The 20,903-nt window shown below is 39.6% G+C and overlaps 1 protein-coding gene across 1 annotated transcript in view; it reads left to right on the top strand.

The window, feature by feature from the left end:
* LOC128745506 (prion-like-(Q/N-rich) domain-bearing protein 25) overlaps positions 1–13,310 on the top strand; it is a 56,617-nt gene extending 43,307 nt beyond the window's left edge. The window contains exons 3-9 of the mRNA XM_053842581.1: positions 4,426–4,721; positions 4,783–4,900; positions 4,976–5,251; positions 5,356–5,595; positions 5,653–6,201; positions 12,636–12,785; positions 12,856–13,310. Coding sequence (XP_053698556.1) covers positions 4,426–4,721; positions 4,783–4,900; positions 4,976–5,251; positions 5,356–5,595; positions 5,653–6,201; positions 12,636–12,785; positions 12,856–12,959 — 1,733 coding nt within the window. The 3' untranslated portion in view covers positions 12,960–13,310. The remainder of the gene's footprint in view (positions 1–4,425; positions 4,722–4,782; positions 4,901–4,975; positions 5,252–5,355; positions 5,596–5,652; positions 6,202–12,635; positions 12,786–12,855) is intronic.
* The last annotated feature ends 7,593 nt before the right edge of the window (positions 13,311–20,903 follow it).

The following is a 20,903-nucleotide window of genomic DNA, read 5'->3' on the forward strand; positions in this document are numbered from 1 at the left end:
TTCTTCACTTCTCTGTTTTCGCTTTCTGATGGTAGTGATATTTAGATTTATATAGTACCTAATACTGTTATTTTCCTGGTTGGATTACGAAAAAATGGAAAATATTTTCAATTCCATTTTTCCCATATTTTAGCAGTTCCTCAATATGATTTCTGTAGTGCGATAGAACTTCAAAATCAAGCGAATAAGGTGGTTCTTTATAATCAAGTAGAAGGAATCCTTGTTCCATATGTATTAATGTTCAATGTGATCTTTTTACTCGATAAATAAAAATTATTTGTCATCTAAGCCCTCAGAAAGCGATGCAAAGATGACTAAAATACATAGAAAATACGACGAAGAGACTGCGAAGACAGCGGAATGTTGACGAAAATGTGATTCAAAGTCAATGGCACAGTGATAAAAAGATGGCAAAAATACGATAAAAAGACGACGAAAAGACTATCAAAACTGCGACAAAAAACACACTCTGACTCTGAATACGGAGGAAAGGCAGCAAAGAGATGGCAAAAATACGACGAAAAGGTTCCGAAAAAGCAACGATAATATGACGAACAGACAAAAATAATGTGACAAAAAGACGATGAAACGACAGCTAATAAATGACGAACAGGTAGTGAAATGCCAGCGAAAAGATATGACGGAGAAGTGAAGACAAGTAGGAAGGACGAGAAAATACGGTTAAAAGACGCCAAAAAAGGCCTAATAAACAGAAATACAAAGCGACGAAAAGACTATAAATAGATGTAGCCTTTGGCTGAAGCTTTTGAAGAGACAAATGTCAGTAAAACAGTGACCCAGTAAACCATACGAAATCATATCTGAACGAAAAAGTTATATTTCACGCCATATAAGAACATATATGTACCAAAGTGGAGGCGATATACGTGCGAAAATTTTGACAACTATTTGTAATTCTATTTTGCGCAGTTTTTATAACACGCAACTAAATACTCCTGAATATATGATATAGATATAATCAAATATTGCAATTGTCTATCCTGATTTATAGTTTACAGTCATGAATTGTATATGAAGACACGCACGACTGCAAAACAACTTATTGTTCACTTCGATTTGACATACTCTAATCATTATACAATTCCAATGTGAAATTGACATGAAAACGATTTAATGTGAACTTTCTATTACGATTTTGTGTTATCTGGGGACAGGCTATACCAAAAAATACACTAATGACGACGCCATGAAATCAAAAACTCACATTCAAATTCCAGTCCCGCAGAAGTTACGAATGACCCAGGCTGTTAAAGTGACTATAATCAAATTAAAATAAAATAATAAACTATAGCTAAAGTCACGTGCAAGTTTTACGAGAAGGTGAACCAAACTCGTAAGGCCACACAGCGAAACCCGACATGTGTACCCAAGCAGCAATGTGAATTTTATTGTACTCTTATGGCGCTTTTTATGACCAATTTTGGTCTTAAATGCCATCATAAGAGTGTAATAAAACCTAAATTGCTACTTGGGTAGGGACAGCAAAATCGTTACTTTGGTAGAGAAGCAGTTCTTCGATGAGCATCTCAATTGTGAAATAACGGAAGGAGATGCAACGGAAGTTAACCTAGGAGTGCCTACAAACGATAACAGCGCGCCAGCTCCCGATCTCAAAGCTCGGTCAGCTGAGGAATAATAGAGCCGTCAGGAAGGACCGACTCCCGGTAGAACTCTACAAAAATGGCCAAGAACCGCTAGCAAAGGCAGTTCACTGGATAATTTCAAGAATTTGAGAAAAGGAGAAACTACCGGAGGAGTGGATGGAAGGTGTGGTTTGTTCCGTGTACCAAAAAAGGGCGATCGCCTGGTTTGCTGTAATTACCGCGGTATTACGGTGATCAACGCCGCCTACAAGATGCCTTTGTTATGTCGTTTATCTCCAATAGCAAGAGAATTCGTAGGGCAGTATCAGGCGGGCTTTATCGGGGCCCGTGCTACTACGGATCAAATTTTTACTCTCCGACAAATCCTATAGAAATATCGAGAGTACAACGTGCCCACGCATCATATTTCCTTAGATTTCAGGGCAGCATACGATACAGTTGAGCCAGAATAGTTATGGCAGATAATGCACGTGTACGGTTTTCCGAAAAAAACTGACGCTTGTTCTGCCGCTACGCTGGAACGAGTGATGTGCTACGCGCGTTTCGGGTGCACTCTCAAGTCCTTTCGAATCGCGCAGAGGATTGCTGGAAGGGGATGGACTGTATACTGTATGTTATTTAACCTCGCTATTGAAGGTGTGAACTGGTGTGCGGGCATGGAAACGAGAGAAACGATCTTCGGCAAGAGTAACTAACTCCTAGCCTTCGCAGACGACCTCGACATCATTACTAGAAACCTTGGGACGGCGGAGGCAATTTACACCAGACTAAAAATGGAGGCTAGAAGGATTGGATGACAAATCATTGCGCCGAAAACCATATATGTGGCAGGAAGAGCCTCCAGAGAAAGCAACGTTTGCCTCCCACGAACAGTGCCTATTGACGGCAATGAACTGGAACTGGTTGATGAGTTCGTATATTTGGGATCTCTGGTCATCGTTGGAAACAATACGAGTAAGGAGATTCAACGACACATTCAAGTTGGAAATCGATACTAATTTTTCCTCCTCAAGACGCTGCCACGGTTACAAATCAATGCGTCGAAAACCAAACGTTTATTTCCCTCGGACAGTGACTATTGACGACGATGAACTTGAAGTAGTTGACGAGTTTGTATATTTGGGACCTCTAGTCACCGCCGACAATAACACGAGTAAGGAGATCCAACAACGCATTCAAGCTGGAAATCGTGCCTACATTTCCCTCCGCAAGACGCATGGATCTAGGAGCACACGCCGCCGCACAAAGCTGACGATGCTACAAAATGCTAATCAGACCGATAGTCCTCTACGCAGTTGAGACAGTAACTTCGCTTACGGAAAATATACGTGCACTTGCCGTATTTGAACGATAGGTGTTGCGGACTATTTTCCGCGGAGTACAAACGGATAGCGGAGAGTGGTGTAGGTGTATGAATCATGAGTTACAGGCACTACTTGGAGAGATTCCCATCGTGCACCTGGCAAATTGTTAAACTACGGTGGGCCGGCCATGTCACAAGGATGACGGACGACTGTGCAGTGAAATTCGTTCTCTTCAAGAACCCCACCAGCACCGTAGGTGTAGACCGAGTCCGAGTACAGTGGAGAGGAATTCTTGATACGGCAAGAGCTACCCCGGCTCTCTGCTGGTAAAAGAAGAAGAAGCATAAAAATGCTAGCAAAATATTCCACGATGATGGGAAATGCTAACAAAAAGTTGGAAAAGTCGCAAGCCGCTACTAACTCATGGAAAATATTTTCTTGTTCATTATTTCATAACTTTTTAGTGATTAAAATTTCATAAGAGCATTTTATTTTATTGTGCTTTAGTTGTTCAGACTACATTTTCAAAGCTGACCAAATTTGTATTCAGCTAATTCCGGACTACCAACCGGAATTTAACTGCAACGGACCAGCCAGGATCCGGGCTTCGATTTTCGTTCCGATGTCGATTAGGTCCTCGTCCTGGAGATGTGGATGGTTAGTAAATCGTTTATTAGGAATCTCGGCATTCTCCCAAGAGAATTTTTTGAACGCCTGGTGCTTTAGGGTGAAAACGATCATGCGCCCTCTTTACTTTGAATTCCCGATGAAAGTGCTTGCCTCTCATGATCGGCACAGCCTTCATGAAAAACTTTCAAAAGAGAAATAACTAAAATCGTTAGCAAAATAATCATGGATGTTTTTCAATTTGCTGTACCGTGTGGTCAAAAATATATCCGGGTAGACTAGCATAATATCGAAGTTTCTATTTAACCCTAAAAATGTTAGAAATATAATTTTTCATTCCTCCGAATTTTATCAACACTATAACTTGACGCAATCCCATGTTAACACTGCTGACACATCTGAGATTTCATTAACAAAACCACCAGCGAATTCGACAGAATCAACTTATTACTACCGAACAGAATAAAAATCATTTCTTTTCGTGTGGGCGACCATTTACCAAGCTGCCGCCTGACATCGATATGTTGGCGAACGTGCGGGCGAGCGGCTGAAGGTCATGCTAAGATAATACCAGGTAGCAGCACAACCAAAGTTCTCGGCCAACCGCGCTACATATTATTAAATTTTTCCTTTTTCCCATGCAACGCTCAGACGTTTGGCGAAGGTGGCGTGTCTAGAGCCCATAAAACTCGTAGAAATGGCCGCATTCACTAAATTTATTGCCCCTTTCACTGGTTTTCTGCCATTGCCGTAGTGAACGAATAATCTCTCATTTTCCCAATCACCCAAATAGTATGTACTGAATAGTAGTTTTGCACTTGGTTTCTGACAAAGTGTTGAGGTGCCTGTGTTATTTTTTCCTCCTGCAGGATCCCGCAGCGTACTGTGGCCATGCATCACATCAGACGACTGCAGTAAAGTGTCCCAGGCGCGGTGTTCGATTTACGGTTTTTGTCAGTGTCCAGCAGGTCATGTGTTTTCCACCGACGTTACGCGTTGTTTGCCCGAGTCGCTGTATGGGGTAGCGTGTGAGGAAGCGGTGCAGTGCTCTCATATGCTTACCGGTGCCAAGTGCGAGGGCGGCTTCTGTACCTGTGACACCGATTATACCTACGTTCGCGGACGATGTCGTCAGCTGGCAAACCTGCACGAACCCTGCAGTGATGTGCGTTATTTTTTCACACGGTGATATGGAGCACGTTGCTTTAATTTGTTTCCTTTTCCAGGATATTGACTGTTTCTTCAGCTACAACCGTGAGGCAGTTGTTTGCCGGAATAATGCTTGCGAGTGCGCACCAGGTTTCTACGAGCGAAGTACGAATGTATGCCGGCGCCGAGTATCGCGTGAGTATCATACTACGTATGCCTACCGTTTTTAGTTACCATTGAGTGAATTCGAAACAATTGGTCCTCTTACAGTTGGTGACGCTTGTCTGGTGAATGAAGACTGCAGTGGAAATGATCTGGAGTGCCAGGACGATAAATGCACAACCACAACGGAAGCAAAAACATTTCGGGATGTCGGCGTTCAGGCTAGATCACTGGAAAAAGTGGAAGCGGAAGCTGCATCTTGGACTAGTCAACAACAGCAAACTAGCAATAGCCAGCACAGTAGCTGCAAAGATGAAGTTGAGGTTCGTGGAGACAGCAGTTCCAGTGGAGCTACCGCCAAAAGATGTGATACTACCGCTGCATGTATGTTACAACTCATCGTTCGTAATATAACTTAAAATAACGATGAGTTATTCATCGTCGATAAAATTAGTACGCGATTTAATACTTTTCAATTATTCTTGCAGTCGGTGATTCCTGTGCGGAAGAAATGCAGGAGTGTCCTGGTTTGCCATACACGGTGTGCAAAGTTGGACAATGTCACTGCCGGGAAGGTTTCTACAATGTTAATGGCGCTTGCAAAGCAGAACTCGGAGAGTATGTTGAGGTCGCGGAAGATTGTGGTGGGGGAACTATGTCTCCAGAAAAAAGATGCGTATGCTTGAACAATCAATTCTACAATTATCACATGAGGACATGTTTGAAAGGTGATTAAATAAAAGGCTAGACGGTTCATTGTGATCCTATAACTATGTCAATTTTAGGTGTTCTCGGTATCAACACACCCTGCACGGCTAGCAGTCAATGTTCACCGTATGGAGAAGCTTATTGTAGTTCCCTGACGCCAAAACGTTGTACCTGTTATCCCTATGCCGTGTACGATGCACAACGACAGATGTGTGTACGTAAGACCGGTTACGAGCAATACTGCGAGGAAGACGAGCATTGTCCATTAGCAAATGCTCGCTGTAGTGATGAAAATACGTGTGTCTGCAAGGCCAACTATTTCTACATCAATGAACGCTGCAAAGCAGCGAAAGGTGGCAGCTGTGATTCACCGGATGACTGTGGATTCGACAAGGCAAAGTGTGAACAGGAAGGAGAAATTCAATCGAAGCAGTGTGACTGTATCAAAGGTCACCTCTATCATAATCGCGAATGTCTGAAGGAAGCGGAGCACTACGAAGAGGAGTGCATTGCTAACGAACAGTGCCAGCCGCTGTTGGGATCTCTTGCCAAATGTATGGACAACAAGTGCAAATGCGATGAGAGCGGGACGCACTACAAGGATGGCCAGTGTCAGGTCAAGAAAAGTAAGTGTAATTTTACGACCAGTGTTTCGTTTTCTTTCAAGAAAAGGCTTGAAATATCACACCCAAAAGCAGCTTTTGGGTCAATTGAGATTCACAGAATTTTCCTCTTTGGCTTTGCTCTTTGCGCACCACCCGGTGTGAACTGGGAGTGTGCCGTAAATACTTAAAATAGAACAATACTTAGTTCAGCAATCTTATAGATAATTATTAGCTCTATTAATGCCTCATACATAAAATTTTCCAATTTTGTATGGCTGAAATGTCACAGTTAAATAAGCAAAATCAGTGCACTAAGTGCAGGACAGCCATTGGCGTAGCTAGAGGGGGTGCCTGGGGGACCAGGCCCCCTCCAGAAATTTTTCCCACTGGAATTTGTTGTCAGCAGCCCACAACCGAGTTGGATCATGCTGTTTCAAGCAATCGTCTCCTTTCAAGTTGATTGTGGGCCACTCGTCGCCAATTTTCCAATCGTCTCCCTTTCGACCTAGTCGAGTCATCTTGTACGTTGAGTCCCCCTGTTCCTGGTGCTGGTACGATTGTTAAAGAGAGCTGTTTTCGTCGCTTTGTCGTCCGACAATCTTCGCTTTCAGTTTGTACTCGGCCAAATATCGTTCGCAGTACCTGCCGCTCGAAAATGGTCAGCGCGCGTTTGTCCTCCGTGAGCAGTGTCACGGCTTCAAGTCCATAAAGTACTACTGGTCTAATAAGGGGTATGCACATCGTTAGTTTCGTACGGCGCATACTACTTCCTGGTCGTAGCGTTTTGCGAAGACCCGACTTCCCGCTAGAATGCACCCGTGGATCTGCTTACTAGTGTTGTCAGCAGTCACTAGCGATCCCAAATAAACGAACTCATCAACCACTTCTAGTTCGTCCCCGTCAACGGTTACCGTTCGTAGGAGGCACGCCTTTGTTTTTTTAGCCTCTTCCTTTCATGTATTTATTCATCGACGCGACCCATTCCTCCTAGGCTTCGATTTCAGTCTATCACAGATTGCCGCCACTATTGCAAAGTTGCTGGCTGTGATATAAAAGTCATCTGCAAAGCCTAGAAATTAGTGAAAATCATGCCTTTCATTCCCATGCCCGTTCGCCTGATCAATCACCCCCTCAAATGCGATTTTAAACTCGACTCTCGAAAGGACTCGATAGTGTCTCCGCACGAAACACATCACTCGATCCAGTATAGGTCTGTGCAGTGGCGTCAGTTTATCCTTGAAAACGTGCTCGTGCATTATCTGCCATAGCTAGTATCGATGAACTCGTCTGCTGCTTTGAAATAAATAAAGATGATGAGTGAGCATGTTGTACTGCCGACATTTCTACAAGATCTATCTATCGCTAACGGTGTTGTCGATAAAAGTCGCCGTAACAAGATCTGAGAAAGTACCTTGTAGGCGACGCGAGGCGTTTACAGCCGTTTATCACCCTTTCTGTAGTTAGAGCAAACAACTTATTCCATTCACTCCGATAGCGTCTTCGCTCAAATCTTGGAAATAACTCAGTGTACAGCCGTTGTCAGCATTTCACCGGCTTGGTTTTAAAGATCTGCCGGTAGGCATTGGCTTTGTTGATCTTCCGCAACCCGATGTTTCGTTTGACTTCTTGAAGTTCAGGTGGTGCAACATTACTATTTTTACTATTTTTCATGGCCACTCCTAGGTGAACTTTCGTTCCGGCTCCTTCTGAAACTCCGTCATTGAGGTGTTCATCAAAAAACTGCTTACCCCTGTCGGCCACTTCACGTTCGTTTATGATTAGATTCCCCCTCGTCCCTACTCCTGTCAGGCTTCGGTGTGTAGCCTTTATGAGTTTAGTTCACCTCCTCGTAAAACTCTCAAGCTGAAGAGTTTTGCGTTTGAGAGTTTTCCGCAGGAGCGTTCTTATTACTCTTTACATCGACGCGACGACTCGGCAATAAAATAAATTAGATATTTATGTTGAGATATTTTTATTTATATTTATACTAGCTGACCCGACAAACTTCGTATTGCCACAAATTAACCTGTGTTGTACATAAATCATGAATCTCGGATGATCTTTGTCACAATCTCGAGTTTTGCAAGCCCCCCAGTGGGCGGCGCTTCCGACGGCGGGTCCCCGGCAACACTCGCGACCGTCTCGTCCTGAATGATCTAGTGTTACTATAGATAGTTTTTGTGGTCTTGTATTGACTAATGTTTTATGGAAGAGTCTCGAATTTCTCGAGTTCGATTAGTTTTTGAGTTTCGCAAAAATTTCTGTTTTATTTGTATGAGAGTCCATATCCCCCTACCACAGGGGTGAGAGGTCTCTAACTATCGTAAAATAAATTCAAGACTCCAAAATCTTCCACATGCCAAATTTGGTTCCATTTGCTTGATTAGTTCTCAAGTTATAAGGAAATTTGAATTTCATTTGTATGGGAGCTCCCCTCTTAAAAGGGGAAGGGGTCGTAATTCACCATAGAAAAAATTTCTGCCCTCTAAAACTCCCACATGCCAAATTTGGTTCCATTTGGTTGATTAGTTCTCGAGTTATGAGGAAATTTGTTTTTCATTTGTATAGGAGCCCCCTCCCCTCTTAAAGTGGGGAAATCCACAGAAAATATACCATAGAAAATATTCTTGCCTACAAAAACACCCACATGATAAATTTGGTTCCATTTGCTTGATTAGTTCTAGAGTTATGAGGAAATTTGTATTTCGTTTGTATGAGAGCCCCCCTCTTAAAAAGGTAAGGGGTCCTAATTCATCATAGAAAAAATTTTTGTCTCCAAAAACACCCAAATGCCAAATTTGGTTCCATTTGCTTAATTACTTCTCGAGTTATGAGGAAAATTGTGTTTCTTTGGTACAGGAGCCCCCCCTCTTAAAGTGGGCAGGGGTCCTAATTTACTATAGAAAATATTCTTGCCCTCGAAAACCTTCACATGCCAAATTTGGTTCCATTTGCTTGATTAGTTCTCGAGTTATGAGGAAATTTGTATGGAAGTCCCCCCTTTTAAAAAGCAGAGGAGTTATAATTCCCCTTATAAAGAGGGGAGGGGTCTCAATTTACCATAGAATAAATTCTTGTCACCGAAAACACCCACATGCCAAATTTTGTTCTATTTGCTTGATTATTTGTCGAGTTATGCAGAAATTTGTGTTTCATTTGTATGGGAGCCCCCCCTCTTAGTGGGGGGAGGGGTTTCTAACCAACACTAAAACCTTTCCTGGCCCCAAAAAACCTCTACATGCAAACTTTCATGCCGATTGGTTCAGTAGTTTTCGATTCTATTAGGAACATACGGACAGACAGACAGACAGACAGACAGAAATCCTTCTTTATAGGTATAGATTTGTTTAGTTACTAGTAGATCGATGTTTTGATGCATAATGAAAAATTTTTTGGGTGGCATCCCCTGGGAATATTACTAGCTGCGCCAATGGGGACAGCCTTGAATGTTATCTTATCTTATCTTATCTTATCTTATCTTATCTTATCTTATCTTATCTTATCTCACACTAACGCATCCAATACTTGAAGGCATCCTGGAAAATGACAATTGCGATGAATCGATCACTTTTCTTGTCAATCCAAATGCATATAATAGTAACCAGAAAGCTGCTTTCCATACAGACAAAGCTTCTAAGCTGGCTTCCAAATGAGCCGTTCACATACTTGTTGATAGGAATTCATGTAGAAAAATTATGTCTACAGATAATCAGGTTCATCCCTTGCATCATGAGCTGCAGTATTTTTCCGGAACGTGACGATTTCCGCAACATTGCAAACTCGTTAGCAATCCTCCTGCAAACTCCTTCGGATCCAAACAAAGTTCCGCATCCGAGTTTCGCGTCCAAAAAACAAGCCGATCACTCACTCACTCAAAACTTATCCATTTAACGCTAATCACATTGCGGTGCATGGTTAAATAAGTATTTATTTTAAAATTTTCGGAGCGAAAAATTCTTGACGCGAAAAATTACATTTCGACCATTCGCGGTCACAGTTTACTGCGATCCTCCAATGAGGACAGCTTTGAATGTTAAGCAACTTAACTGAAAAATTCCTTAACTACAACATCGTTAGCGCACTCTGTTCACACAAAGCAAGACTCGATGACGATAATAGTACTATTTACCGGTTATTGTCCGAGCAAACACCATCTCAAAATGATTCTCGGCTGGACAATGAAACTTTCTAACCCTGTGGATTCATAAGCGAAACTACGAACTAACTCTTCGCAGACTGAAAACTTTCGGTAATACAACAATGGAGCCTTTCTACATCTGGCTTGCAAATCCCAATAATAATAAGGTAATAAACTTCATAATAAGTGCAATGCCGGACTGGAACAAGAGGTACGAATTGACAATGACAAATACTTCCACTAATACAGGGTGCTCCACCTTTTATGTCGGTATGAAAACATTGAATAACTTTAAGAAAAAACAACCGATTTCTGTTAGTAATGCATTTTTATTTAGTTGGGTTCCTTAAAATTTACTTGGTTTAGTTTTTGAAAACAATATCAATTAAGTGATCACCTTTATTGAAATTACAAATTGACTCCTTTTTTCCGCGTTTTCCATTACCTTTTTGAGCATCTCGGGTGTTATAGTGTTGATTGTTGAATTCGCAGTGTGGCATGGTGCACCGCCCTGTTGAAACCAGTAACCTTCTAGACCTTTTTCGCGCATTCGTGGGCAGACATAATGAGCCAACATCCACCGATATTGATTTCCATCGACAGTTTCACGAAACTGTTGGGTCCTGAGCAACACTCTCTCTCTCTCACTGCTTCAACCAGTTCATTGGAACGTCTTGATCTTTGATGGATGGCGTGTTGACGATCTCCTACTGACCCGTGCTCAAAAAAATTCGACACGAAACGACGAATAGAATTGTCAGATGGTGCCTTTTTGCCGCGATATTTTTTCCGATATGCACGTTGAGTTAACACAATGGAACGACTATTTCCGATGTAAAGTGTCACTATTTCAGCGCGTTCTTTCGGTGTGAAGCGATACATGCCGAAAATTGTACTGAAATGGCGTTTCCAAAACATATCTAATGGAAGAAATCGGTTGGTAAATGTGAAAGTTATACAGCGTTTACATACCGACATAAAAGGTGGAGCACCCTGTAGTGTTTTGTCTGCAACACACAACTAAATAAAAGATGAAAAATACCACAATATATCAAAATAATGGTCGCAGTGGCCCCAATTCTCGAAAATAAATTCAAGCGGATTTGTTGGCTGGTTATTTGATTGTGGTTTGATTTCGGCCCACATTGCGGATATTTTAAACTCTGCAAATGGTCCTTACACCAAGCCTGTGTAGCTTTCGCCTGTTGACAGGGTGCAGAATCTTATTAGAAGCAGTATGATGCATTCTCAATCACGATATTGTACATTTTGTTACATCATAAAATAAACCATCATTAACTCTGTGTGTGATGTGCTTTATGCAAAATGTATGCGCAAGCCGGCATGCAAATATGAAAGGAATGCCAGTTCCTTTTTTTTTCTCAGGAACGGAACATCGTACCCTTTCTAATAATAAACTATGATGTTTTCTTGTTTTCAACATGGTCTATTCAGAATTTCGCCGACGAAGACGTTTTAGAAAACCCAACCCAAACGGTACGTTTTCCACACGATAAACTAGCATGGTTGATTTACTGTATTTTTGCTTTACTGTTGGTTTGACTAAATTTTTTTAATGATGTATTATTATGTTTGCCAAAGTTTCACGATTGAAGGCCCAATTCGAAGTGTGTACATACTGACAATTTACTTTGCATGAAGTTTGATAGGATACACTTAAATATTAGAAATGTTTCGACTATTCTATCGTTGACCAAACTCGTGATTTTAGTCATGACCTTGAAATGCGGTCAGGCATATATTAATATGTTTTTGAAACGATGATTCTACAATTGATGAAGGGACGTTAAGGGAAAGTAATGAAGGATTTTTTGGGAATGGAGGGGAAAGAGTGGAAAGGAAGGGGGGTTGTGCAGACTTCTTTTGTCCAGCGCCTCTATGGTTCAAAGGTACACGGGTACCAGCGAGCCACACACCCTGGCGGGGTTGTAGGTTCAAATCCGGTTATAATCTCTGATTATAGCTTGGTTCGACCCATGCACCTTCCTGCATTGGACAAAAGATAGGAGTCACAACAACAACTTGTTAAGCGTAGCTACCTATTACCCCCCCCCCCCCTTCCTTTCCACTCTTTCCCAAAAAATCCTTCATTACTTTCACTTACCGTCCCTTCATCAATTGTAGAATCATCGTTTCAAAAAAATATTCTATCGTTTCTCAGCAAAATGCGTCAAATCTGGTGTTAACAAGAGTGAATAATCATGAATAAAATAAATATTCTACCTATTTATTGTTTACTTATCAATAAAATTTTCATCTTAAATGACTATATCTATTCTTCTCTTTTCAAACTTAGGTTTGAACGAGCGGTGCGACCGATCCAGTCAGTGCTATGTTGAGGAAGGTGATGAGAACGTGGAATGTCGTAACACGTCCTGTCAGTGTAAATTTGACTACACTACAGATGTGGAGCGACAACGCTGTGTGAAAGCAAGCCGAGGGAAAAGTAAGCTGCTAGCAATGTTGAAACGCAACGCTAACTTCAGTCCTAAATTAACGAATATCTATGATTTCAGATGCTTCGAAACGCCCGAGTCCATTGAAGGTTATCACGCTCTTACTGACGAGTGCGGCGATTTTAATTACAGGATCAGCCCTGCGAGATGCCTATTACATGTAGATTTCAGTGCAAAACGATTTCGATCAGTTGCCTTGAATTAGCAATAACGATATTGAGATTGGGGAAACGGTTAGACTGCGAGAATACGAGCTAAACATAACTTACGAAGTGACTAAAAGCAATTGAGTGCATAGCCCAACGCAACGAATGCATTCGCTAAGCTTTAATGATAGTAGTGACACGAGCTAACTAAGTTACACTACCCCCGTGCGGTAAGCACGACCATTAACTAAGTTTTCTAACTACACTTGTAGATATACTGCGCAATATCAGTAGGACACAGTCGACGCTAATTGTTACGATATTCAACAAAGAGACTACATATCTGACACACAACATAATGTTACAAGCCATTCTTAAATAAAAGCAATATTTAACTAATCTTGTTTATGTATTATTTATGTAGTCATATGCATGTAGTATCCATGTATTTTTACTAGGAATCAAGAATGTGTTTTCGATCGTTTTTGGTGCTCCTCTGAAGTTTGTAATTTGTGGGGAGATCTTCTAGTGTATTTGTTTTTAAAACAGTTAGGTACCTACTACAAATTAAAAATAACGCTTCAAATTTCTTAGTTTGCGAACTGGCGGTCACTAATTTGGAAAACAAAACAAGATCGGTTCTTAAGAATCCGAACCTAATACCCAAAGCTTCCCCAATGAGGCATGATCTAAGGAGCAAAGAGAACAGTTTTGTTCAGTTTTAATCAACATGTTCATCTTTGTCTTTATAACTTTCGTACGCGACCCTCAAGTACTCAGAAAAACTTGGACCAAACCTGGTCCGTTAAAGGACCTCCAATTTTAAATTTAACTACCGTCGATTCGGGCGAAATTGATCAGTCGGGTGAAATTGATCACCTTGGACCAACGAGTAAAAAACTCTTTATTCTACGTTTATACTGATTCATAAAGCTGAATATGCACCCATCCATATAAAGATTGAGTTACAGGTTAAAGTCACTTGGCTTTCAGCAAGACTGATCTTGTAAATGTCTTGATTTTTTAAAATTTACTATTTTGATCGAATCGCAATTTTCAACATGCCCGATAAAACTCCTTGCTGTTAACACAAATTTCGTTGCAGAAGGAAATTTTGATAGAACTAATTCGATTCTCTAATTATCTGGCTGTGCTTTGATAATTTCCATGAATAAAATTATGCGACAGAAATTGTTTGATTTGACCTTTTACGAAATAAAACGATTGATAACATCGTGAACTGAGGCAACATAGATTTCTAGATCGCTATGGGTGCGAAATGGAGCTGCCACCTGCGAAAGTTTATTCTTTCTGTGAAGCAGAATGGAGATTTATAAAAGGGTACAAAAGACAGACAATACTTCGCGCAAATTTTACAAACGCTCCATATGGCAGTTGCATGAGAGTGCAAGAGATCGGTTTGTGCTTACATAGCGAAATGCAACTACACATTCAAAGAGACAGTCAAGCTCCCGTATATGAGGAGAATTAAATTATTTGTTTCACTAGATTGGTGAAGATTGTGTACGAAAATCGTACATTTACACATATATACAGCAATGTTTAAACAAAAACAAACGATTACGATGCTAAAATTGGCTTAATATCTTTTCTAACGTTCATATTTATTTAGCAGATGCATCAACCATGCTAATGTAGAGCTGACTGTTTGATTTTTGTGCTAGTTGCTGTACGCGACATTGTTGCTTACATACAGGCAATATCTCTATTACGCCAGATTTTATACTTCACGTTAGGTTATTGCTGTCAGAGCGTATGGTTTAATAGCAATATCGTCTTGATTTCTACGTGATCAATTTCACCCGTTATTTGTAAATTTTCAATTTCACGATTACATTAAGTTTTATCTAAAATAAAACTATTTATATAAGATATAGATGATACTGTCGTGTAGCCAGCACTACAGTACTTATTTTAAAATTGAATCATCTTCCTAAATATGTTTCTATTCAAAGATATTTAAAAAATACTCGAAAAAGTGATCAATTTCACCCGAATTCACGGTATATCAGCATATTTTATAATATTTTTGGAACTATTTTCCAAACAAACTGTTTTAGTTTTGATTATTGATGTTTTGAGTAAATCCTGTTTTTACTGCTACTATTTTAAAAGAATTTCTTTGCTCAGATCAGAGTTTTATAAATGTTAAAACATTGCAACGATCGATCTCACTACACAGGGAGGGAGCGCAAAGCTCTGTAACGTTGACAGCTTTCTTTCATTTGGCCCAATAGCTTGCTGAAATATTTTTAAGACTTTCTGCTACATCAATATAAAACAACGGATTTTGTAATATCGTCAGATCACATGCCCCTGCCTAGCGCCTCCACGTGGCCATACCCGAAAATGCTCGAAAATGAGTAGCTAAGCCAGGAGGTGCGGTGCCGTGGTAAGTGACTCCGGAAGGTATAAAATGCTCAAAATTTGATTCTTAATTCATTATATATTTTTTATATATTTTATCCCATGTCTAATTAGAATATACCAAATGAGTTGAAAGTCCAAAAGTAATAGTAAAATCGATATGATTCTATATAGTATTACTTTCTGGTGGAACCTGCTGACAGGAAAATGATTCCGAAATACGCCGTCATTACTCAGTCATTCTTCATGTGTCCTTAGACTGTACAGTACACCTTCTAAAGCCCGAAACTAAGATGACAACAGACACAAAACATAACTGCAGTTATATTTTTTCATAGTATCATTGCCAGACAGGAGTGGCATACACCGCAGTGCAGACCGAGAAACGCAAATTCTTACACAACACAAAGCACGCCATGCGGTGTGTGTTCTCCCAATATTGCGTTCTGCGTCTCTTTTGCTGGACACGCTCTTTCGTGATTCACGCGCACCAAGAAAAGGCAGCCGCATACGCAGTGTGATAAATTCGCTGGGTACTTTACCACACCATGAGCCGCTCTCTGCGCGGATGGATTGTACCTGGGACAATTAAAGCGGTGTGGTTGAAAAAAAAAAAATTTTTACTGTTGTGTCACCTAATCCGTACTAAATTAATGTGGACCATGTAAACTATTCAGCACAGCGTGTATTTCCTCTTTTAAAAGGGCAGAAAATATGTACACCAAACACCAAACAAATCTTTTTGCGTTAATGGCATACGGCAGCGCCAAGTGTTGTTTACATCTAGGACAGGACATGACATGTGACTTCTTCTTCTTCTTGTTTTTGTTTTGGCGATTCCCTTTCAAAATTTACTACGGCAAGCGGAAGCGAAGTGTTTCCAAGAACGCAGCTGCAGTTTATAATAGAAGCCACTTGTCCTAGTTGATCACTAATTACACAAAAATAGATCCAATCTGATCGAATAATACTTACATTTCGATTTAGTTCGTTTTATGTTAACACGCCACGATAAACAAACTCTTAAAAACCTAGTATTTAACGTGAAAACTTGATTGTTTCAGGGTTTGCTGTGGTTTCCAGCAACACTTTTGCGCTTCCCTTGTGAATTTTTGTTTCTACAGTTGCACGCATGAAATCAGCCAATCAGGAAGCTGGCTCTTTTTTGACAGCAAATTGGCTCTTTTGCGATACAACGTGTCATGTCCTGTCCTAGGTTTACATGATCACTCACTGGGCAATTTTCACTGAGTGCTGTCGTTCGGTCTCACTTTGATTTCGCTCGTACTCTGTGTGCATATTAGCTGTTGAAGTGTGTTGCCGAATCGCTCTTTGCGACATAGGTCTCACACCACATGTATTCCTTAGAGCAGTGAATTGGGAGAGTGGTCATGTCACTCGAAAACTCACATCATTACGCCACCGACACTCACTGATTACGTGAAACGTGTGTCGCTGGTTTAATGATGACAAGTTCTGGCGAGTGACTGAGTTACTATGGCCAGTCTCTGTATTCAGTGCTCTTTAATTCCGGAGTGATTCGCGATAAGGGCGCAACTAACAAAGTGTGAACAATGAGAAATGTCACTGTGATAATTTGCTAGTACATTTTCAAAGCATAATTTAAATGAAAGTTACAAAAATCAAGTTTAAAGACATAAATTGGTGTAGAATAAATCAATCTTATAATTTCCCAACAATACTGCATAAAATTTGTGCATTCAAGCTCAAAATCTAAGTTTTTTAGATGAACCACTGACGAGCTGACATGACACATAGAAAAAAATCTTTTAAAAACCATCGTCCATCGATCATTTTGTTTGCACACTAGCACCCTCTGTTATGCATGTTGCAGAGTAGCTTGCATTTCCAGGGTTTTATGCTGTTGTGTTTTTACATTTGTATGGTTTTATACTGAAAACTCGAAGCAGAGATGTCAATATTCCTGATTTTTCAGGATTATCCAGATTTTTTGGTGTAATTCCTGATATCCTGACAAGTCGCTCGTTTATCCTGATTTTAGAAAAAAAATCCGGATTTCTCTTGATTTTTATACATTTGAACTAAAAACCTATAGAAACTTAATTCTCATTTCTCTACTCTCCAGCGTAATGCTCTAAAGGAGTCCATCTCTATTTTTCTATAACTCTTTACTTTGTGGTCACTTTCGTTTAGCTGCTGAAGTTGAACCCTGCGAAGATAAAACTAGAAACAGCAATGCCGTCTTAACCCACGATTACTCGCGATGTGAAACGTTAACTTTAACTCGGTATATCTCGGAACTCAGGCAATAAAGAAAATCATTGTTTTCGGCCAGGTTCATCAGCAGACCGAGATCTTTCAATCGGTAGACAAGGTTTCATAAGTTTTTCGCCATGTGGCGTTAGTATTCGAGTGAATTTCGTTCTGTTTTACCTTGCCTATGAATCGATGTTGGCGCGAATAACGAAAGGTTAAGGACGTCTATTTTCATTTTCCATTTCGTGTATAGTGATGTCCGATTACTTCTCGATTAATCGAACTAATCGATTATCTGTTAAAATAATCGATTAATTTTTAATCGATTGCTTTATGTTCCGATTATTAGATAATCGATTACCTGGTCGATCGATTATGCCGGATTTTTTAAAATTTTATTATTTAACAATTTCTTACAAATTTAATTTATTACAGTGGCTGGCGCTTAACTACTAAATTAACCACACTCGATTAGCCAGTAAGTTGGTTTCGCTTAGTTGGTTTCGAGGTACGATGCTGATCTAACAAACTGGTCGTCGTATTCGTATGTTCAAATCTCGGCTAGGCGATGCTCCTAGATAGAATCAGTAGAGTTGTTGCACTAGCTTCGTAATTGTCCTAATAGCCCTTTAATAATACTGATGTGAAGCCTGTCGATAAATAGGGGTCAAGTCTTAAGCCTGGTATCCAGCTGAAAAGAAAATAGCTCAAGAAAAAAACTGCTATTTACCAACGGTGTGGCACGCTAGAATTTCAGCATAACGAACATCTATTTTCATTCCACTTTCACCAAAACTGGATAAACTGTTGTCGTATTTTCACTCATTCAACAGAAAAATATTATATGATGTATAATATATTACAAAACCGCAATCCGCAAGAATATTCATAAACTGCATAAATAATCTTAAACTGCCATCATTTGGTACAGCCAGCAACAAGTTTTGTTACCCGATTTAACATTGCCTTAGGGCGAACAGGCCATTTTTCGTATGCCATTGCCAGTGATGTCGGTTACGGTCCCAAATATATGGGAGATGACAACCTTGCCATCCCGTTGCTATTTACCGACCAATCTGATGGAGTTCTTTTAACGTTAGTTGCATACACGGTAAAAAAATAACACGTTGAAGCAAAGTGAATTACCGTTGGATTCGCACTACTTGCCTATCATTACGATTCGAAATGAAAATCCATTGAAAATGAATCAACACAAAGCAAAATGAAATCAATAGAAAATCACTTCAATTTCCAATGCACTATGTTTTAAACTTTTGAGCTGTCAAATGAATTGAATGTATTCGATTTAAAATCAATGATATGTTTGATTTTTTTTATTATTTGATTTAAACAAAATACAAATAAAAAAAAATTAAGCTCAGTTGTTAACAAATAAAGTGGATTGTTGTTTTAATGCTGGCATGTCCAAATATGGTTGAGTGTTGTTGTCGTAGTGGTGTAATGAATCCAACCTGAAACCAGAAACAACCTGAAAACAGATAAAAGTTTATTAATTTTAACGACATACATAATTTAGCTATACTCACACTCCAGAATAGCATTAATTTCAGTCGAAAACATATTTTCACCTTCTGGGTTCATGATTTTTTTTCGATTACCTACTAAAGGATATTTTGTTTTTTGATTACTGAAGTAGACTTCGCGAGTTTGTGACAGTTGTGAAATGCGAAAAATAATTAGTTGCAAATTCAATAGATATGCATTATGATTCGATGGTGATTTCCATTGAATAGTATTCGATGAAAGATCTCTTCTTCGAAAAATTGAAATCTCTCGAAAATCAACACTAAATCACTTCAATATGCAATGCTGCGTAACAGATTGATTCAAATGCAAGAACACTTGATTTGGGCGTGACGATTTTTTACCGTGTATGAATCAATTGAACAACAATGGAGCCGAAAGTGTATCTGCAAGTATCCTTATTTTTGGTATCGGGACGTAAAGGTTATAACCAATCGATTATTTCGACTAATCGATTATATAGCGCCGATTAATCGATGTCGATTATTGGCCGCCCAAAAAGTAATCGATTATTAACTAATCGATTAACTGGAAAAATCGGACATCACTATCGTGTAATTGCGACTGTGGTAGATAGTCAATCCATAAACAGCATTGTGAGAGAATTTTTAGCATGCAAATTTGTACATATTGCTTTCCTAAAAAAATTGAATCAAAAATCCTGAATTATCCTGATTTTTATTTCCTTTGCATCCTGAGTTCTGAGAAAAAATGTTGGCATCTCTGACTCGAAGTAAACGCCAGCGCGCCGCGGTGTGGCCATGTTGCGAAACATGTTTTTTTTGAAAAATGAGTGGTTTTTGATTGGACGATGGAATTAACGCGAGTGTCTCGTCTGTTTGTCTGTGGTTGAACCCCTTGGAATGAGCCTTAAAGCATTTTGACAATGAGATTCGCCCAGCCCTGTTTCGCCTTGCTTTGATTTTTTTATTTAGTTTCGCCTGTTTACAATGCGCCTGTGTTTTGAAAACAACGCAGTTTCGCTCTTTACTATCGTCTGTTTACAAAACGATTTGCAAATAAGCCGGTCACCTTAGCCGTCTCAGTGACAACACAAATAAAAAAAAAGCCTGTCACTTCATAACAATGCGAGGGGCTAAACTGCGAATTATCTTTTGTTTTGATTAAACACTTCTATCGTCCATCACTAAAAACATGTTTTAAATAATTCTAACGATTAAAACAGAAGAAAGGATTCTAGCCAAGGATATTATCAGTCTTTTTAAGGCTGATAGTGTAATAAAATGATTTGTTTACAATTAGCCAGTTGAGCCCCAATCGCGAATCACTCCGGAATTCCTTAAGCATTAGAAGATATTGAAAAACTAATAAAAAAAAACAAATTGCGCTTTAGATCAAATACATTCAGCTACCAACCGATAGCAATATAAGGTTTTGCCGTGTTTACCGCAATAGTGGGAACTATTTTATCGCACTACCCAGTCAAGAAACTATCATTGGCATCCCTATGCATTAATTCGTATCCTTAGCTTTTGCTACTAACGAAGTACGAACGAAGCTTTCGCCAAACTTATTTATCCGAAAGCAAAAAAGCTCCGTTAAGTTCCGGATAAAGCATTGCTACTATTGACTACTGACGAAGCTAAAACTTTTTGAATAATATTGTTTTGAATTAGACAAAAATGAACCTCATACAGTAAATAAATCAATCAAATTCATTACCAAAATAAAGAATACCAGTGATTTAAGGCGATGCAAATTTGGATTAAGACTCTGCTGCGTCTTATCATTGAATATCCGTAGCCATCAATTTATTTCTAGATAAATTTT

The sequence above is a fragment of the Sabethes cyaneus genome, chromosome 1, assembly GCF_943734655.1.
Source record: "Sabethes cyaneus chromosome 1, idSabCyanKW18_F2, whole genome shotgun sequence".
Lineage (NCBI taxonomy): Eukaryota > Metazoa > Arthropoda > Insecta > Diptera > Culicidae > Sabethes > Sabethes cyaneus.